This window comes from Rhinolophus sinicus, chromosome 1 (assembly GCF_057876585.1).
Source record: "Rhinolophus sinicus isolate RSI-liver-muscle chromosome 1, RSI-T2T, whole genome shotgun sequence".
In the NCBI taxonomy this organism is placed as follows: Eukaryota; Metazoa; Chordata; class Mammalia; order Chiroptera; family Rhinolophidae; genus Rhinolophus; species Rhinolophus sinicus.
Genome location: NC_142501.1, coordinates 92,339,684 through 92,358,447, shown reverse-complemented (window position 1 = coordinate 92,358,447; position 18,764 = coordinate 92,339,684). Strand labels below are relative to the sequence as shown.

Here is an 18,764-nt window from a genome sequence, read left to right as displayed (position 1 = left end):
GCAGTAAGTATAACATTTTAATGCTATATTTTCTTATATTCACATATAATTATCATGATAGGTGTCATCTTATTATTTACAGAATATGGTTGACACCTAATAGTAAGTCCTATGAGTAAAAAATTAGTAAGATAGAGAAATATTTTGTTTTCTATTCCTCTTTCTTTTCTGGAAAGTGTAGTTTAATCAATGTTAGCTTGCAGTTTGATTGTTTGTATGCTTATAGTAATGTCAGGTTTTATTTTCTTTTTTGAGATTACTAGATTCTGTGTTGAATGTATAATTCAAATCCTGATAAATAAAATAACCACATAAATATAAAATAAATGATTTAATTAGTGACTTAAATAAACATTTTGGTAACTCTTATTTTGGATAAATACTTGGTCTATTTAGTATAGGTAATATTTTAAATTATTACATTACATATTGTATATTATATCATATACTATATCAAAAATGTAAAAATACAAACTCTTTAATGTGGTTGATTTTAAAATGAACTTTCCTAAGTCCCACAGGATTTGTCTGATAGGAAATATTATTTGGATCTGATAAACATATATGAAGCCTCATCTTGGTTCTAGGCCAATGCTGTCTAATATGGGAATCTAGCTGCCTGTGGCTATTGAGCACTTGAAATGTGGCTAGTCCAAACTGAGCTGTGCTGAGTGTAAAATAAACACTGATTTTCAAAGACTTAATACAAAAAGATGTTTAAAGAAGCTCAATAATTTTATATTGATTTACCTGTTGAAATAATATTTTAAATATATTGAGTTAAATAAAATATATTATTAAAATTAATTTCACCTGCTTTTTATTTTTTTATTTAAAATTACGTATATGGCTCACATTTGTGGTTCACCCTATATTTCTATTTGATGGCATTGCCCTAGTCGTTTTCATTTAATTTACCATATTGCATAATCACAACTTTGTACGGTAAACATTTTCATTGCCATTTTGCTGATGAGAAAACTGAGGCTCAGTGAGGTGTGACAGATTTGACAGAAATTCACAAATTCTGATTTCAGTTTCATTGCTTTTTCTACACTACATGTACTGCTCTCTACTATTAACATGAAAGCAAATTGAAGGCAACCTTTGGGATGCATATTAAAATGTTTCTAATGAATTTCTATAAGGAAGAAATGGAATCAGTTGTGTAACAAAGAATGGAAGGGAATAGCTCTGTTTATCTTTTTTTTACAATAATTGTTTTATTTTTCAATTAGAGTTGACATACAATATTATATTAGTTTCAGGTGTACAACATAGCAATAAGACATTTATATAACTTATGAGGTGATCACCCTGATAAATCTAGTACCCATCTGATACCATAGATAGTTATTACGATATTAATGACTATATTCTTTATGCTATAATTTATATCCCCATGACTATTTTGTAACTTCCAATTTGTACTTCTTAATCCCTTCCCCTCTTTTACCCCCGTCCCCAACCTCTCTGCCAGCTGGCAACCATCAAAATGTTCTCTGTATTGAAAAAGCATTTGATAAAATCCAACATCCATTTATGATAAAAACTCTCAGCAAAGTGGAAATAGAGGAAACATATCTCAACATAATAAAGGCCATATATGACAAGCCTACAGCTACTGTCTTACTCAAAGGTGTAAAGCTAAAAGCATTCTCCTTAAGATGAGGAAAAGACAAGGATGCCCACTTTCACCATTTTTATTCAACATAGTACTGAAAGTTCCAGCACAAGAATCAGACAAGAAAAAGAAAAGACATCCAAATTGGAAAGGAAGAAGTGGAACAGTCATTATTTGCAGGACATGATACTATATATAGAGAACCCCAAAGATTCCACTAAAAAACTATTAGAACTGATAAAGGCATTTAGTAAAATAGCAGGATATAAAATTAATATTCAGAAATCAGTTACATTTTTATACACTAATAAACTATCAGAAAGAGAAATTTAAAAAACAAGAAAATATAGGCAGTAAACTCTCAGAAATTACCCTTACTAATATTTTTACTGATATATCTCCTCGGGCAAGGAAAACAAAAGAAAAAAATTACATCAAACTAAAAAGGTTTTGCACAGCAAAGGAAATCACCAACAAAACAAAAAGACATCCTACTAAATGGGAGAAGATATTTGCCAATGATATATTGAATAAGGGGTTAATATCCAAAATTTATTTAAAAACTCATACAACTCAACACCAAAAAAAAAAAAAAAAAAATCCCCAAACCATCCATTTAATAAATGGGCAGAGGACCTGAATAGACATTTCTCCAAAGAGGACATACACATGGCCAACAGACATGAAAAGATGTTCAGTGTCACTAATCATCAGATAAATGCAAATTAAAACCACAATGAGTTATCACCTCACACCTGTGAGAATGGCTATCATCAATAAATCAACAAACAATAAGTGCTGGTGAAGTTGTGAAGAAAAGGGAACCCTCATACATTGTTGGTGGGATTGCAAATTGGTGCAGCCGCTATGGAAGGCAGTGTAGAGGTTCCTCAATAAATTGAAAATAGAACTACCTTATGACCCAGCTATTCCACTCTTGGGTATTTATCCAAAGAAATCCAAAACACTAATTTGAAAAGATATATGCACCCGTATGTTCATTGCAGCAGTATTTACAATAGACAAGGTATGGAAACAACTGAAATGCTCATCAATAGATGATTGGATAAAGAAGATGTGGTACATATATATGGTGGAATATTACTTTGCCATAAAAAAGAATGAAATCTTACCATTTATGACAACATGGATAGACCTAGAGGGTATTATGCTAAGTGAAATAAGTCAAACAGAAAGACAAATATCATATGATTTCCCATATATGTGGACTCTGAAGAACAAAATAAATGAACTAATAAAACAGAAACAGACTTGTAGATAGAGAGAACAAACTGATAGTTACTAGTGGGAGGGGTGTTGGGGCCTGGGTGAGAAAGGTGTAGGAATTAAGTAGAAATTGGTAGTTACAAAATAGTCATGCACATGTAAAGTACAGTATGGAGAATACAGTCAATATTATAAAAAAACTGTAGTATCAGACGGGTGCTAGACTTATCAGGGGGATCACTTAATAAATTATATAAATGTCTAACCACTACGCTGTATACCTGAAAGTAATATAATATTGAATATCAACTATAATTAAAATAGTCACAGGGATATAAAGTACAGCATAGGGAATATAGTCAACATTGTTAACTATATACAATGTCAGATGGATAATAGACTTGTTGGGGTTATCATTTTGTGAGGTATATAAATGTCTAATCACTATGTTGTTTTGTACACCTGAAACTAATAAAAAAATAAAACCAAAAATGTTCTCTGTATCTGAGATTGTTTCTGTTTTATTTGTTTATTTTGTTCTTTAGATTTCATTTATAAGTGAAATCATGTACTATACCAAATCACATGGCATCTGTCTTTCTCTGTCTGACCTAACTCTACTCAGCACAATGCCCTCTAGATCCATCCATGTTGTTGCAGATGGCAGTATTTCATTCTTTTTTTATGGCTGACTGATATTCCATTGTGCATATGTGCCACCTCTTCTTTATCCATTCATCCATTGATAGATACCCAGGCTGCCTCCATGCTTGGCTGTTACAAATAATGCAACAATGAACATGTGGATACAGATGTCTCTTCAAAGTAGTATTTTGGGTTTCTTCAATAAATAACCAGAAGTGGAATTACTGGATCCTTCATTGTCTCTTGTTATAGCTTTTGTTTTACAATCTATTTTTTCTGTTGTAAATATTGCTACCCCAGATTTTTTTTTTCATGAAATATATTTTCTCATCCCTTTATTTTCACCCTATGTGTGTCGTTAGATCTGAAGTGAGTCTCTTTTAGGCAGCATATGTAAGGGTCTCATTTTCTTATACATTCAGCCACTTTATCTTTTGACTGGAGTATTTAATCCATTTACACTTAAAATAATTGTTGATATATATGTAGTTATTGGCATTTTGTTATTCATATTTTTGAATATTTTTTTCTTTTTCTTAAAGAAGTCCCTCTAAGATTCCTTGTAATACTGGTTTGGAAAAAGCTAACTCCTTTAGCTTTTTGTTGTCTGGGAAGCTCTTTATCTGTCTTTCGATTCTAAATTACAGCCTTTCTGGGTAGAGTAATCTTTGTTGTAGGCACTTGCTTTTCATCACTTGAAATATTTCTTGCCAATCCCTTCTGGCCTGCAAAGTTTCTGTTGAGAAATCAGCTGACAGTCTCATGGGAGCTGCCTTATAGGTAACTAACTGCTTTTTTCTTCCTGCTTTTAAGATTCTCAATCTTTGGCATTTTAATTATGATGTGTTTTGGTATGGGTCTGTTTGGGTTCATCTTGTTTAAGACTCTCTGTGCTTTCTGGGCTTGTATGACTTTCCTTCGCCAGGTTTGGGAATTTTTCAGCAACTATTTCTTCAAATAGATTTTCAATTCCTTTATCTGTCTCTTCTCTTCCTGGTACCCCTATGATGCAAATGTTGGTACACTTGATGTTGTCCCAGAGGCCCCTTAAACTATCCTCATATTTTTGGATTCTTTTCTCTTACTGCTGTTCTGATTGGGTGTTTGCTGCTACCTTAACTTCTGAATCGCTGGTTTGAGCCTCCGCTTCATCTAATCTATTGATTCTCTCTATTCTTTATTTCATTTATTGTATTCTTCATTCCTGACTGGTTCTTTTTTATGTTTCTTATCTCTGTTTTTATGTTTCCTTTCTCTTTGTTAAAGTTCTCATTGAGATCACTGAGCATCCTTATAACCAGTGTTTTGAACTCTATGTCTGGTAGATTGCTTGTCTCCATTGTGTTTAGCTCTTTTTCTGGAACTTTGTTCTGTTCTTTCACTTGGGACACATTTCTTTGTCTCCTTATTTTGACTGCCTCCGTGTTTGTTTCTATGTATTAGGTAGAGGTGCTACCTAAAGCTATCTCACAGTCTTAGAAGAGTGGCCTTATGTAGTAGGTGTCCGCTGGGCCCCAGGGTCACAGTCTTCCTGGTCACCTGAGCCTGGTTCTCCAGGTGTTTCCTTTGTGTGGGTTGTGTGTGCCCTTCTGTTGTAGTTGAATCTTGGTTGCTGTTTGCCCATCAGTGGAAGAGATTGACCCTCTGGCTGATTGGTTGTGAGGGCTGGGCGTGACTACAGTGGAGGAGCTGTGGTGCAGGGGCTGACCCTACAGAGCAGGGTTCACTTTAGCAGGGCTCTGGTGCCTGCTCAGTCTGCCTTTTGGGTGTGTCATCCATAGAGGCAGCTGGGTGGTGCTCTGGCTTGATTCATAGCAGTCCTGAGGCCTCATGTTAAGAGCCCCACCACAGGCCAAGTTTAGCTGCAGCCTGTGACCTGCCTGGCATGAGCCACAAAGCAATCCGCAGATGGCTGCCACTCACACTGGGCTTGGAGGTGCCTGGGAGAGGCCAAGTCTCAGACCAAGGCTGGCTGCCACTAGTGCCAGGTTTGAGGCTGGTCAGCAAGTGGTAGGGGGCATGTCAAGGCCAGCTGTTGCTTGTTTGGGTTTTGTGATGCCTTGAGAGATTTTAGAAAAATCTTCAGCATGAACCAAGACAGGCCATTTGTATGGGAAAGCCACTGGAAGCAGCTTGGGTGGGCCTGCAGGTTGGATGGGGTGGGTCTCAGTGAATCACCAGGGCGGGATGAATGGTATTAGGTTGATGGAGTCTCAGATATGGAGGCCACCTGCATCTTCAGGCTGGGAGTGGGAGGGCTCAACGAAGAAACAATGGCTTCTGCCAGCCCTTCTGTCTGAGAGAAAGCTGCCCCTCCAGCCCTCACCCTGAAGCCAGACAATTCATTCCTCACCGTGTGTCCCTGGTGCCTTTCAAGCTGCTGCCCCAGCACTGGAGCTCAGAGCAAATGGGTCCTTCAGTAAGTCCATGTGTGAGCCCTTTAACAGGAATACCTAGGACTGCAGCCGCCCTCCATCTTACTCAGCCACAATCTCTGCTGGTTTTCCCAGCCAGAAGTTGTGGGGACTTCTCTTCCCTGGGATCTTGGTGTGGGGATGGGACCCCTCACTCCTCTGGGAGATATCCCTCCCAATTTTTAATGCCACACATAAGTGTGAGATCAGCTCATTCTATGCCTCTGCCCCTCCTTCCAGTCTCGAGGTGGCTTCTTCTGTATGTCCTTAGTTGTAGGACTTCTGTTCAACTAGACTTCAGACTAGTTGGTTGTTCTGTAGTTGTAATTTTGATGTGGTTTTGAGAGGAGGCAAGCGCAGCATTTACCTACTCTGCCATCTTGACTGGAATCATGGATCTGTTTATCTTTATGGTTTATTTTGTTTTATTTCCCTCCTTAATATCTAGTACTGATTGCCTTTGCAGCTGTAGTCATTTGGTTTTAGTTTTGTTTATTTGTAGATGCCTTTTCAATGTCTGACATCAAAGATTTACAAAAGGGGTTTACCCAAGGTGCTTCTAGAGTCATAAATACCTCAGTGTTTCCAAATAATTCAAATACTTTATATAATGATTACAGATCATTTATATATTCTATGATGACTGTAGATTCATTCATCATTCTTTTGACAATGAACCCAGCTTCACTGAGGACCGGTTTTTTAAAATTCTACCCCTCAAGATCTGTAGAGTGAAGACTCTCTCTTGTCATTTCATTTTGGCCTTTATATGACATAGGCCATATTTAGACACTTCAAGCAGACAGAGGTAGAGTTGATAGAGGTTTGTGTTGAATTTTCTCGTGGAGTTTTTTAGATTCACGAGGTTAAAAAAAAAAAGGAGATAACTATCCCTCCCTTAAATTGGATAATAAAGAAGAGCAAAATAAAGAAGTCAAAACCTCAATCTCTCTTCATTTAATGAAAAAGATAACTTTAATAAATAACTTTGAGTTTTGACTAAACACGAAATATATGGTTTTATTACAGTAAAGGTTTTATACTTTTTAGACTTCGTTGCATTAGGATTTGACCTATATAAGCTTTAAAAGTAAATAAGATAGCTGTTAAAAGTTAGGACAAAAAATTCATTTATTCAACAAACATTTACTGAGAATTTACTGTCTGCCAGGTACTATGTCAATGCTCTATATTGGTTATTTAATTCTTATAACTTTTTCTTGGAAATACTATTATTGTTGTTTTATAAATGAGGAAACTGAGGTTAAAGGAATAAAGTAATTTACCATGGCCCATGACTATTTTGAGATGAAAACAGCATTTGAAGTGAGAAAGCTTAACTTCAAAAGCCCCGGTCCAAGCAGTGAAAGTACTAACACGTAAAAGATGTGTTTGAGCAAGATTTACTTTTTATGAAATACTTATCTTTTTAGGCACTCCAAAGTATAAAAAGCAAGTTCCTTTTTTAAAAAGTTGAGACTCTATTGTATTGCAGTTATTAGAGAGGAGAATACCAAATAAAGACTAACTAATGTAACAAAAAGCTGGATTTGACCTTTTTTTTTTAATAGCATTCTCCTTTAATAACCATTTACTGTGTTTTCCACTTCACAATTAAATAAGATCTTGGTATATGGAGATATATTTTAGAAATGTATTCCCCCAAATATGTCATAATGTTTAAGATAAGTTGTAGCCAGCAATGACAGATACCCTGTTTCCCCCAAAATAAGACCTAGCCAGACAATCAGCTCTAATGGGTCTTTTGGAGCAAAAATTAATATAAGACCGGTCTTATATTATACTACATAAGACCTGGTCTTACAGTATAGCAAAATAAGACCGGGTCTTATATTAATTTTTGCTCCAAAATACGCATTAGAGCTGATCGTTCGGCTAGGTCTTATTTTAGGGGAAACACAGTAGATTTCAGAGCTAGGCCAACAGGTTGAATATATCATTGTCTGCGGTTACAGGATTAGAATGAAATTCTTTTGAACTGCTTGATTTCATCGAAGACATAAGCCTAGAGCTTAGAGCAAATCACAAAAGGCGAAAATCAAGATATTTAGGATAAAAACTGTTTTAGAAAACTCCTCCTCAGTTTTGAAGTGAATTTACCATATTGTGTAGTTTTGTAGTAAAAAATAAATACAATTTGAATCCTTTATTGATATTTGTAGAGTCTGGGGAAAACTGCTATAAATAATGGGAAATGATACACTGAATGAAAATGATAGTCACAGATAGTTCTTATCTTTCAAATAGGCCATGTTTCTTTTAAAGTGATTAATGGACTTTTGGTTAAACATGGCAGAGTGAAGCTCTGTCCTTCTTTTCATTCCCCATCCATTCCAGCTCTGGCTTTCATTACCTGTTACTTGGAGTGTTTCATAACTACTCATAAGAAAAGGAGATTAAGTTTCCAGCACCAGGCAAAAAAAAGTAAATGCATTACAACATATCTCTCCCATTGGTTACAACTAAAAGTTATGGACAGAATAGCAAAAAAACAAAACGTAACTGAGGATTCTGAAAGTAAACAATAACAGGCATACTGGGAAGGGAAGTCAGAACTTGAAGAACAACCAGTATGGTGATGAGTTTCCTGATTTTATTCTTTATTTCTTTATCTCCTGGCTTTGACTCAGGAGTGGGTCAGGTCACAGAATTGTGCACAAGAACAAAAGCCAAGAGAAGTCTGGGGACTAGAGAAACGGACTCCTGGGAGCTACAAAGTGTGAAGAGAATGGCCCTCTTTGCCCCTTTTTTCTCGCCTAGCCCTACTCTGAAGCCAGTTGCAGTGCAAAGCTGAACTACCACTGTGTCAGTGACGGTAGTGACACAGGCACCCGAAGATCACAGGAAACAACCTGTCTCTGCCAGAGGAACTGGAAACAAGGGCCCTTGTGGTCTGAAGAGGGTGGGAGAAATCCAATGATATATTTTCATCTTTGTTTTGCTTCACCTTGTGAGCAACCCAAGCTATGCACACTTCCTGACAGTGTGAGAATCTAAAACTGAAAGAAGTCCTCACTTCCTAGCTAGAGGACTGGGAAAAGGGTCCCTGAGAGCTGGACAATGGGGGAGACTCTAGAATAGAAAGTTGGATAAAGAGATCCCCTAATTCTGTATCTGAACTGACACAAATCCTTGCCTCATTCATGAGCTTCACATACATGTAACAGAGCAAAGAAACATTGCAAAGGCTTTGAGCACTAACGTACAATATAAACCATTATCCAAGTTCCAGACTAATGTGTAAGTGGTTTATCTTTATGGGGCAGACACAAACAGCTTTGAAAATGGAACTGACATGGGAACCATTGCACACAAAAGGCAAGACAGAACTGCCGGTCTAAATCTAACCTAATTGATTACCTTCTCAAAACAAAACAAGAAAAATCAACATGCTCTGGAGGATATTAAGAGGACTCAGAGTCTCACCACATAATCAAAATGTCCAAGATACAATGCAAAATTACTAATGCAGAGAAAAACCTGACTAAATCTCAAGGGGAAAACAATCGACAGATGGCCACTCTGGGATGGTCTGGCTGTTGTAATTATAAGACAATAGTCGTAAGACAGCCTTTATTACTTTTCCATGAAGTAAAACTGAATACTCTTGAAATCTATGGAAAGATGGAAATTTTCTGCAGAAAAATAGGTATAGAAAAGGACCAGATAGAAATTTTGGAACTGAATAATAGAGTATTCAGTGGATGGGCTTACTAGCAGAATAGAGATGACAGAAGAATAAAAAATCAGTGAATTCAAAGATCAGTAGAAATTATCCAATCTGAAGAATATAGAGGAAAAGGATTACAACAAACAAACAAAGACCCAGGTCCTCAGAAATCTATGGGGCAATATCCAGGGGTCTGAATTTGTGTCATTGGAGTCCCATGAAAGGAGAAAAAGTCTGGTGTAGAAAAAATATTTAAAGAAATATGGCTGAAAACTTTCCAAATATATGGCGTCAAGGAACTCTGTGAACCCCAAACAGGATAAACCCAAAGCAAACCATGCCCATAAACATAATAATCAAACTACTGAAAAACCGATTTAAAAAAAAAAAATCTTGAGCTGTCTGCACCTCCTCACCTCTCCTCTCCAGGCCGAAGCCTAGGGAACCAGAGGGAGAATCGGGGCCTATATTCTGACACAAGCTGACAGCCCTCACCTTCCACAATCCTGCTGGCTTCAACTATAAAGATGAAACAATTTAGAAACTTTATCATTTGGCTTGAAGATCAGAAAATCAAACACAACAACATTGAAGACAGAGGTAATTTAAGAAACATCCACAGCTATGATTGGCCAAGTTCTTTGAAAAGTATCTCAAAGATGTTAATTGTCCTTTTTAAGATTCAAGATGGACAAGTAGCAATTGACTGGCTTCTTGGTTTAGCTTGGTTTAGATTTGAATATGGTGACAATGCTGAAAAATACAAGGACTTTGTACCTGATAATACAAAAAAAATGCTGACAACAGTAACTAAAAATGCAGGACCATTGTCAATTTGGATGTAAATAATCCTGATTATAAGGCTTTATTTGTGTAATGGCTTTGGCTAACCTTCTTCAGATTCAGCGTCATGATGATTACCTGGAAATGCTTAAGGCAATTTGCATTTTGGTCCAGGAGTGACTGATGCAGGATGCAGTTGCTAAAGCAGATGTAACAAAAGAGGGCTTTCCTGTTGCTTTACATAAGCATATTCTTGGTTTTGACACAGGAGATGCAGTTCTTAATGAAGCTGCTCAAGTTCTGCAATTGCTACATATAAAAGAGCTCAGAGAGCTGCAGACAAAAATTAATGAAGCCATAGTAGCTGTTCAGCAATTATTGCTGATCCAAAGACAGACCACAGACTGGCAAAAGTTGAACATCTTAGGATTTTATCTCTCACCTACTTAGTACAGTTGGGAATCATGTACGCTCTGGCATGTGTTTGGAAATCAAACGTCACATTTTCGAGGGAAGAATCCTAAAAAATTAACTATGTTCTAGAGATTAATCATCATTGATTTTTCTTTAATAAAGTTTGGGAAAGTGGGTGTGGGGGGGGGGAATCTTGAGAGCATCCAGAGGAAAATGATACATTACATACAGGAGAACAAATGTTTTGAATGACTACAGATTTCAGGAACCATGGAGTCCAGGAGACAGTGGAGCAACATTTTAAAGCGCTGAAATAAAAGAACTGTCAACTTAGAACTCTATCTCCAGTGAAAATATCCCTTAGGATGAAGGTGAAATAAAGACATTTTCAGATAAAGGAAAATTGAAAGAATTCTTTGTCATCAGACCTACTTTAAAATAAATGCTAAAAGAAGTTCTTCAGACTGAATGGAAGTATTAAATGGAAAATTGGAACTGCAGAATGAAGGAAGGTCAACAGAAATAGTAAATATATGGGTAAATAGAATGGACTTTTTGTTTTCTCAAGTTTTTTAAAATACATATGACTGTTGAAAACAAAAGTAATAACATTGTCAGGAGGGAATTTAATGTATGTACATGTGATACATGTGACAACTATAACATATATGGGAGGGTAAAGAGACCTATGTAATTGTAAAGCCTTATATTTTATTTGAAGTGGTAAAGTAAAAACTACTAGACTTCGAAAAGCTAGGCATGTGTATTGTAATTTCAAGTAATCCAAAAGATGGTAAGAAAGGAGGTAAAAGCATAGCAAAAATCGGGAAGAAAAACATAAAATAAAAAATAAAATAGTAGGTCTAAATCCAACCATATCACTAGTTACATTAAATGTAAATGGTCTAAACATACAAATTAAAAGACAGATTGTCAGATTGGATAAAAAATCATGACCCCACTATATACTGTTTACCAGAAACCCACTTTAAATGTAGTAATATAGGTAGGTTAAAAGTAAAAAGATGGAAGAAGACATACAATGAAGATACTAATTAAAAGAAAGCTAGAGTAGCTATATTGATTTCAGACAAAGTAGACATCAGAACACCTACAACAAAAAAATTACCAGGGATAAAGAAGGACAATACATAATGATAAAAGGATCAGTTTACCCAAAATACATAACAATCATTAATATATATGTACCTAAGAAAAGAGCTTCAAAATATGTGAAACAAAAAGTGATAAAATTGAAGGAAAAATAAAAAAGATGTGCAGTTATATTTGGAAACATCAGTACTTTCTGTAATTGCAGAACAAATAGAAAACAACATTGTTCAGGATATAGAAGACCTGAACAATACTATCAACTAACTTGACAAAATTGACATTTATATAACATTCCGTCCAACAACAGCAGAATGTGCATTCTTCTTAAGTGCACATGAAACATTCTCCAAGAAAAATTTTATGATGGGTCATAAAGCAACCTTAAAAGGTTTTAAGAAATTGAAATCATACAAAGTATGCTGTCTGACCACAAAGGAATTGAACTAGAAATCATTAACAGAAAGGTATCTGAAACATCCCCAAATATTTAGAAATTAAACAACACACTTCTAAATAACCCAAATCAAAGAAGGAGGAAAATTTAAATATATCTGAACTAAATAAAAATGAAAATACACGTCAGATGAAACTGAAGTGGGCTCAGAAGGAAGTTTATAGCATCATATGAGAAAAGAAGAAAGGCCTTAAAATGAATAATTCAAGCTTCCACCTTAAGAAATTAGAATGAGAAGAGCAAAGTAAACCCAAAGCAAGTAGAAGGAAGGAAATCATTTATATTAATTCTAGAATTGTTGTATGTGTATATGTCTGATGTTTTTGTCCAGCTTTGAAGACACTCTGCTTGGAGTGATTGAGAAAGAGCCACAAAGTGGCTTAGCTTTCCAAAATTCTTCCCTGTTCCCTAGTTGGTGACAAAGATGGAAAAATCTCACCTCTCAGCTAATGCAAAGCAGTAATGGAAGCTGAACTGTGGGGCTCACCCTTACTATGGCTGAGGGTGCTAAGGAGTCCGTGTTTCTCCAGTCTCCTGGACTTCAGCCACCTGGAGGGATGAAAAGTCTCCCAACTTAACCAGTTCTAATACCTCGGGACGTTACCTATTTTCTTAACCTTGGAATTAGTTCAGGCGATTATTACAAATGCACTTTGAATGGTTAAAAGTGAACATTTATTACTGAGAAAATGAAAGCCTTATTATCTGCCCAGAGATAATTGAGAGTTGATTTTTCCATTCTAAGGTATTTACTGGTATATCGATAGCCTCAAATAGTAGTTGTTAACCTTCTTTGGATCACACACCCCTTTGAGAAGCTGATGAATTTCCTTCACACCTGCCTGCCTCCCTCAGATGTTTTCTGATTGCCTACTGTGTTCCAGGACTCTATGCTTTGTACTTTCTGACCTCCAAAAACATCTGTTTGCTTATGTACACAGCATTTTGTATACAATTTTAGGGATTTTATTGAACTCCTGAAGCCCTCTAGAGTCAAGAAACATCTTTAAAGTAATTATATGGCTAAAAGTACTTAACATTTTTACTAGACAGAATCTTAGATTTGCAGGAATAACAATAGAATATCATTGTATTCACAATATAAATATTGTGAAAGTAAACTCATTCAAATCAGTGCAATATGGAATGGAAGACAAGGAGTCTGACATTTCATGTTTCACCAGAATAGGTAATCTATATAATCCTGAGGCTCATTTACAGTATGTGTGAGGAGTGGTTGGTTGTACTAGATAACCTCCAAGGACGCTTTCAACCAGCTAAGTCTCTGCTTAGTGAGAAAGAAAGAAGGCCACTGAAATTAAAATATTATAATGTGATCACTCTGTGTCTATAGCCTTCATTGCCATTCTATTACCGTGTTTCCCCCCAAAATAAGACTGAGTCTTATATTAATTTTTGCTCCAAAAGCACATTAGGGCTTACGTTCAGGGGATATCATACTGAAAAATCGTGCTAGGGCTTATTTTCTGATTAGGTCTTATTTTCAGGGAAACACAGTAAATTGGTGCAAAAGTATCTGCAGTTTTTGCAATTATTTTTAACCTTTTAAACTGCAATTACTTTTGCACCAATCTAATAACTGAAAAATGATCTATTATGTATCATTGTCCAGAGAGCTGATGTGTTTTAATATATGATTAAGGATTACACATCTACCATGACTTGAGCGATGAAACTTGTCACTCTGACCTTAAACCCAGAATTACTTTTTTGTATTCTTTGTCAGTGCCCAGCTCATGCTGAAGGGAAGCGATCTAAACTCTAAAGGAGACTATTCATCTAGAGAACTGGCATTCTGTCAGTTAAAGAAGGCCCTGAAAACTCTCGTGTAAAGCAAATTTTGCTTGGGAGCCTTGTGATATCTCTTGGGTTTCATGTCTTTGTTTTTCCATGTGTTGAGTTGTGATACCTGACAATTCCTTGAAACACACACACACACACACACACACACACACACACACACACACACACACACACAGACAATATGGGTAAACAATACTTCTCTTCGCCCTGACCACCCAATTCACGTAGTCTCTACATTTCCATCCCTTACGATTGGGAGACTCATTATATATGGAACCTTCACATGAATTTAATAGGGAAATGTATGTGCATCTCTAAACTTCTTAATTTAACAATCTGGCATGCTTAGGAGAGGATGAACCCATGTGCCAAAGTAATATGTGATGAAGCACAGATAGATAGATACTATGTGAGAGTAATATAAAGAGTAATATTGTGGCTTAGAGATGGACTGTATTTTATATTTTGTTTTTGCGAGCCCAGTTTGACAACATAGAAGTCTAAATTTTGGCAGAGAAAAACTGGATTCCAAAACGTTTCTTGAAATGATTAATGACTGAAGCATCTTTCAGTTTCCCTACCCTAACACAGCGGTTTGCATATAGTAAGTGCTCATTTTGGCTACATTAAGGGTTCATGTCTGTACTTTTCGAGTCAATTTTTAATATTACTAACTTTTGTCCAAAAATCACTTAGAAAATAGTTTTAAATAATCAATTTGAAACAACTGGGTTCATTTACTTCTTATCCCACAGAAGGAAACATTATAATTTTTTTCGTGTTCTTATGGATTTTTTGGAGAAAGAAAACAATTTTAGCCAAGAGCTGGTGTTAGAATTATTCTATCTACAACCTAAGAGCTCTTATTTAATAGTAGGAACAAAACATGATTTAACTTTATAACAAAGATTTTTGGGAAAAGTAGTATCTACTACATCCATAATTATAGAATAAGGTCAAAATGGAAAAAGTGCTGAAACTCGGGCTCACTTTTGTTCAATCAAGAAGTAACATCAGTCTTCTTTTCCTAGACCACTGCTATATAAAAATCTTGGAAAGTTTTTAGTGATCATATATGTTTATAGTTACGGTATTTTCAGCAAAGGTATTCCTATAATCATTAAACACTTGATTAAATAATCTGATTCAAATATGAGGAAGTCTGTTTTTCACTGGAATGAATTTTGACCTGTATAAATACTCTGTTTTATGTTTAGCTGAAACATATATTTCTCACGAACTATAGTTATATGACTATGACTCATTTTGCTACATAGACATTCACTTAAGATAATACATTTTCAATATGTTTGTGTTCCTGGAATTATTAACATTGCATATAAATCTTATATTTTTAAGATAATTTAGGTACGTATATATGTAAGCTTCAGATTACTATTAGCAGACATGATTGGATATGACTATCTTATTTTTTTCTGCTAGATCAAAATACTATTAGTTATACTCCGAAGAGAAATGCATGAAATTTCGCAGATTAGTTGCATTCTTTGAGCTCTTCATTGCCAGTGCCTGACAGGTAGTCAGGAAGACGGGTATATGGTAAAATTGTTGTATAATAAATACACATAAAATGAGTATATTAGTGTCCACTTAGTGCTGAATTAATAGAAATATACAATCCTAGGGAGCTCATACCCTAAAGACAAAATCCCATCAATATTTGGAGCAAAATAAACCCTGAGTGAAGCTGGAAGAACAGAAGGGGCGATGTGAGGAGAGCCCTTCCCCCCATGCTGTGATCCTTGGTAGGAGGTGTGATTAGTCGATACAGCGGATCTAATACATCCCGTCTGTGATGTTCAATTAAGCCAGAATAGTGATAACTATTAACATGAGCAATTAATAGGAGCATTGATGGCGTCCAATCTTGAAGTCTGAGATTTCAGTTCAACCCCGCAGACATTTGTGGAATGTCTGCCACATGCCAGTTATTATGCTGGGCGTTGTGACAAAGGCCTACCTTCCAGGAGCTCATAGTCCAGCGGAGGGAACAGTCGTGTCAATACTTCATTATGACATGTGTTTTCCTTTTTTTTACTCAAAGGATGTACAAAAAACTATGGGAGCAAAGAAAAAGTTGAGACTGTTTATCCCTGGAGGAAAGACTGCCTAAGGCTGAGTAAGAGTTCAGAGAGGGGGAAAGACACTTTAGGGAACTCACGTTGTTATTTGCAGCCTAGGAGATTTTGAACTAATTAGCAAGATTTTGAACAAGATGGAAATATAAACTTAAATGACCAACAAAACAGAATAAGTAGTTCTTCTTTATATTTATTATTACCTATGGCTTTTTCTACTTCCTAATTTTTAAAAATGTATTCTGGGGCCGGCCCGGTGGCTCAGGCAGTTAGAGCTCCATGCTCCTAACTCCGAAAGCTGCCAGTTCGATTCCCACATGGGCCAGTGGGCTCTCAACCACAAGGTTGCCAGTTCGATTCCTCGAGTCCCGCGAAGGATGGTGGGCTCCGCCCCCTGCAACTAAGACTGAACACAGCACCTTGAGCTGAGCTGCCGCTGAGCTCCCGAATGGCTCAGTTGGTTGGAGCACATCCTCTCAACCACAAGGTTACCAGTTCGATTCCTCGAGTCCCGCAAGGAATGGTGGGCTGTGTCCCCTGCAACTAGCAATGACAACTGGACCTGGAGCTGAGCTGCACCCTCCACAACTAAGACTAAAAGGACAACAACTTGAAGCTGAACGGCACCCTCCACAACTAAGATTGAAAGGACAACAACTTGACTTGGAAAAAAGACCTGAAAGTACACGCTGTTCCCCAATAAAGTCCTGTTCCCCTTCCCCAATTAGATCTTTTAAAAAAATGAATTCTGTCAAATCTCTTAGATTAAAGGAACTCTCCCCTGAAATAAATCAAATTAGGAAGTTAGCGTATAATAAGGAAGATTCCATCTGACCTTTCATGAGCCTGGGGTTAGTAGCAGACCTCCAGATTGCCATTTTGGGAGGATAATGACCTCTGTGGAGATTAGGGAGGTCTGATGACATAACATGCCTTTGTTATAAATGAGAACTTTCAAAAAGCTAAATCCATCTTTTTATTTGAAGATAATAAATTATCCTTTATAGTTGGAGATACGTATTAATTTAATCCAAATTAGTATGTTTTAGTTGAGAGGTTATTTTTTGTTGTTTTTATGACATTAACTTTCTAATTAATTTAATTTATTTAGAAAGGAGAAGGTTGTTTTTACTTCACAGTATTTGTTGAGGTTTTCTACTGTTTGCCCCAAACTAATGTTCATGAGCATTAGTCACCCATAAAATAGAAACTGCTTCTCATCTACTGTGAGTCGTCCAATATTTTGAGATCATGAGATCATGATTTGTGAGGTGCAGTAAAACTATGTCATGTGAAAAGAACCAGACCTGGGGCCAAAGATAACAGTGTTATGTAGACTCTCAGTGGCCAGCGAAGCTTTTGTTTTCCCCGATTGTGTCCGTGTTTGGTCAATAACGCTGAGGCAGAGGTGAGTGAAGGAACATTACTTTAAAGGCATTAAAGGGCACGCTGGCAGGAAGCATTTTTAGTGCAAAGCATTCCAAACGGGGCCAAAGTACAGAACCAGCACAGTATGGCCAAACATAGCCTATGTTTTCCAGCCGTGGGTGCCAGTATGGGCAACCTGCTTGCTGCTCAAGCGTTTACTGCATAAAAGTACCACCAGTACTAAAAATCGCGGTTCCATTATTCCCTTCTTCTTTCTTTCCTTTTCCTTTCCTCCCTCTCTCCCTTCCTCCCATCCTTCATTCTTTCCTTTTGAAGGTCTACATGAACCTTGGTTTAAAAAAGACTAATTTCCATCTCATGTAACTAAACCTACAAATCAAACATAAAAATTGTTTTAATACTTTTTTTATTTCATCTGTGAGGCTGAGGGAGGACCATATTTTAGCGAAAACAGATTGACCCAAGAAAAATGACTTTGCCTAAGTTATTTAGATTTGTTAGACCACACATTACTCATTACTGAAATAGGTTCTTGAACTGCACACTTCTTAGCTAACTTCCAACTCTAAAATTTCGTATTTCTAACTTTCTGCTTTTTAACTATCTTGGGATCTTTCGGAAGGGTGATAGCTGAGTGTGTGTGCTAAGCGCCTAATGCCAGTAACTAGTCATCAATCTGGTGAAACTTATAGAAACTTGAACTAGATAAGTGGTATAATAAATAAAATAAAAAAATTGTATTTAAACAAAGTCTCAAAAATAAGTGTTTACACCAAATATATGGTTAGATGTTCCTGGTCCTTATATCGGGCTTATTATTCCACTCATTTGAGAAACATCGCATGAAAGAAATAGGGTTTGAAGGAATTTTTAAACTTTGGGTTTATCCTTAAGTGCCCAGAAGAGATTTGTGTAATTTACACTGCAACTTTTGCTTTCCTAGTAAAAAGAGAGAATTTAAATCCCTTTTTGCTTCATACTGACTATTGTTGAGAGAGACAGAAAGAAGCATTACCAAATCAGGTATCCTTATCCTGCCTGTTTAAATTTTGCCTATGTAATGATGTATATCTGCGGTACGGAAATA

The 18,764-nt window shown here is 36.3% G+C and overlaps 2 protein-coding genes and 1 pseudogene across 50 annotated transcripts in view; 2 read left to right on the top strand and 1 right to left on the bottom strand.

Moving 5' to 3' along the window:
• DCP1B (decapping mRNA 1B) overlaps nucleotides 1–18,764 on the top strand; it is a 51,840-nt gene that overhangs the window by 11,163 nt on the left and 21,913 nt on the right. Inside the window, exon 1 of one of the 6 annotated variants that reach the window (XM_074325166.2) lies at nucleotides 11,196–11,335. The exons of the other annotated variants lie outside the window; for them this stretch is intronic. Coding sequence (XP_074181267.1) covers nucleotides 11,332–11,335 — 4 coding nt within the window. The 5' untranslated portion in view covers nucleotides 11,196–11,331. Of the gene's footprint in view, nucleotides 1–11,195; nucleotides 11,336–18,764 lie in introns of those variants that run through there. 6 annotated transcript variants of the gene reach the window in all.
• Nucleotides 1–18,764, bottom strand: part of CACNA1C (calcium voltage-gated channel subunit alpha1 C) — a 721,586-nt gene that overhangs the window by 701,532 nt on the left and 1,290 nt on the right. The window contains exon 2 of one of the 44 annotated variants that reach the window (XM_088801716.1): nucleotides 16,171–16,267. The exons of the other annotated variants lie outside the window; for them this stretch is intronic. Coding sequence (XP_088657842.1) covers nucleotides 16,171–16,267 — 97 coding nt within the window. The remainder of the gene's footprint in view (nucleotides 1–16,170; nucleotides 16,268–18,764) is intronic. 44 annotated transcript variants of the gene reach the window in all.
• On the top strand, nucleotides 9,445–10,908 carry LOC109461211 (tRNA-splicing ligase complex subunit RTRAF pseudogene; annotated as a pseudogene).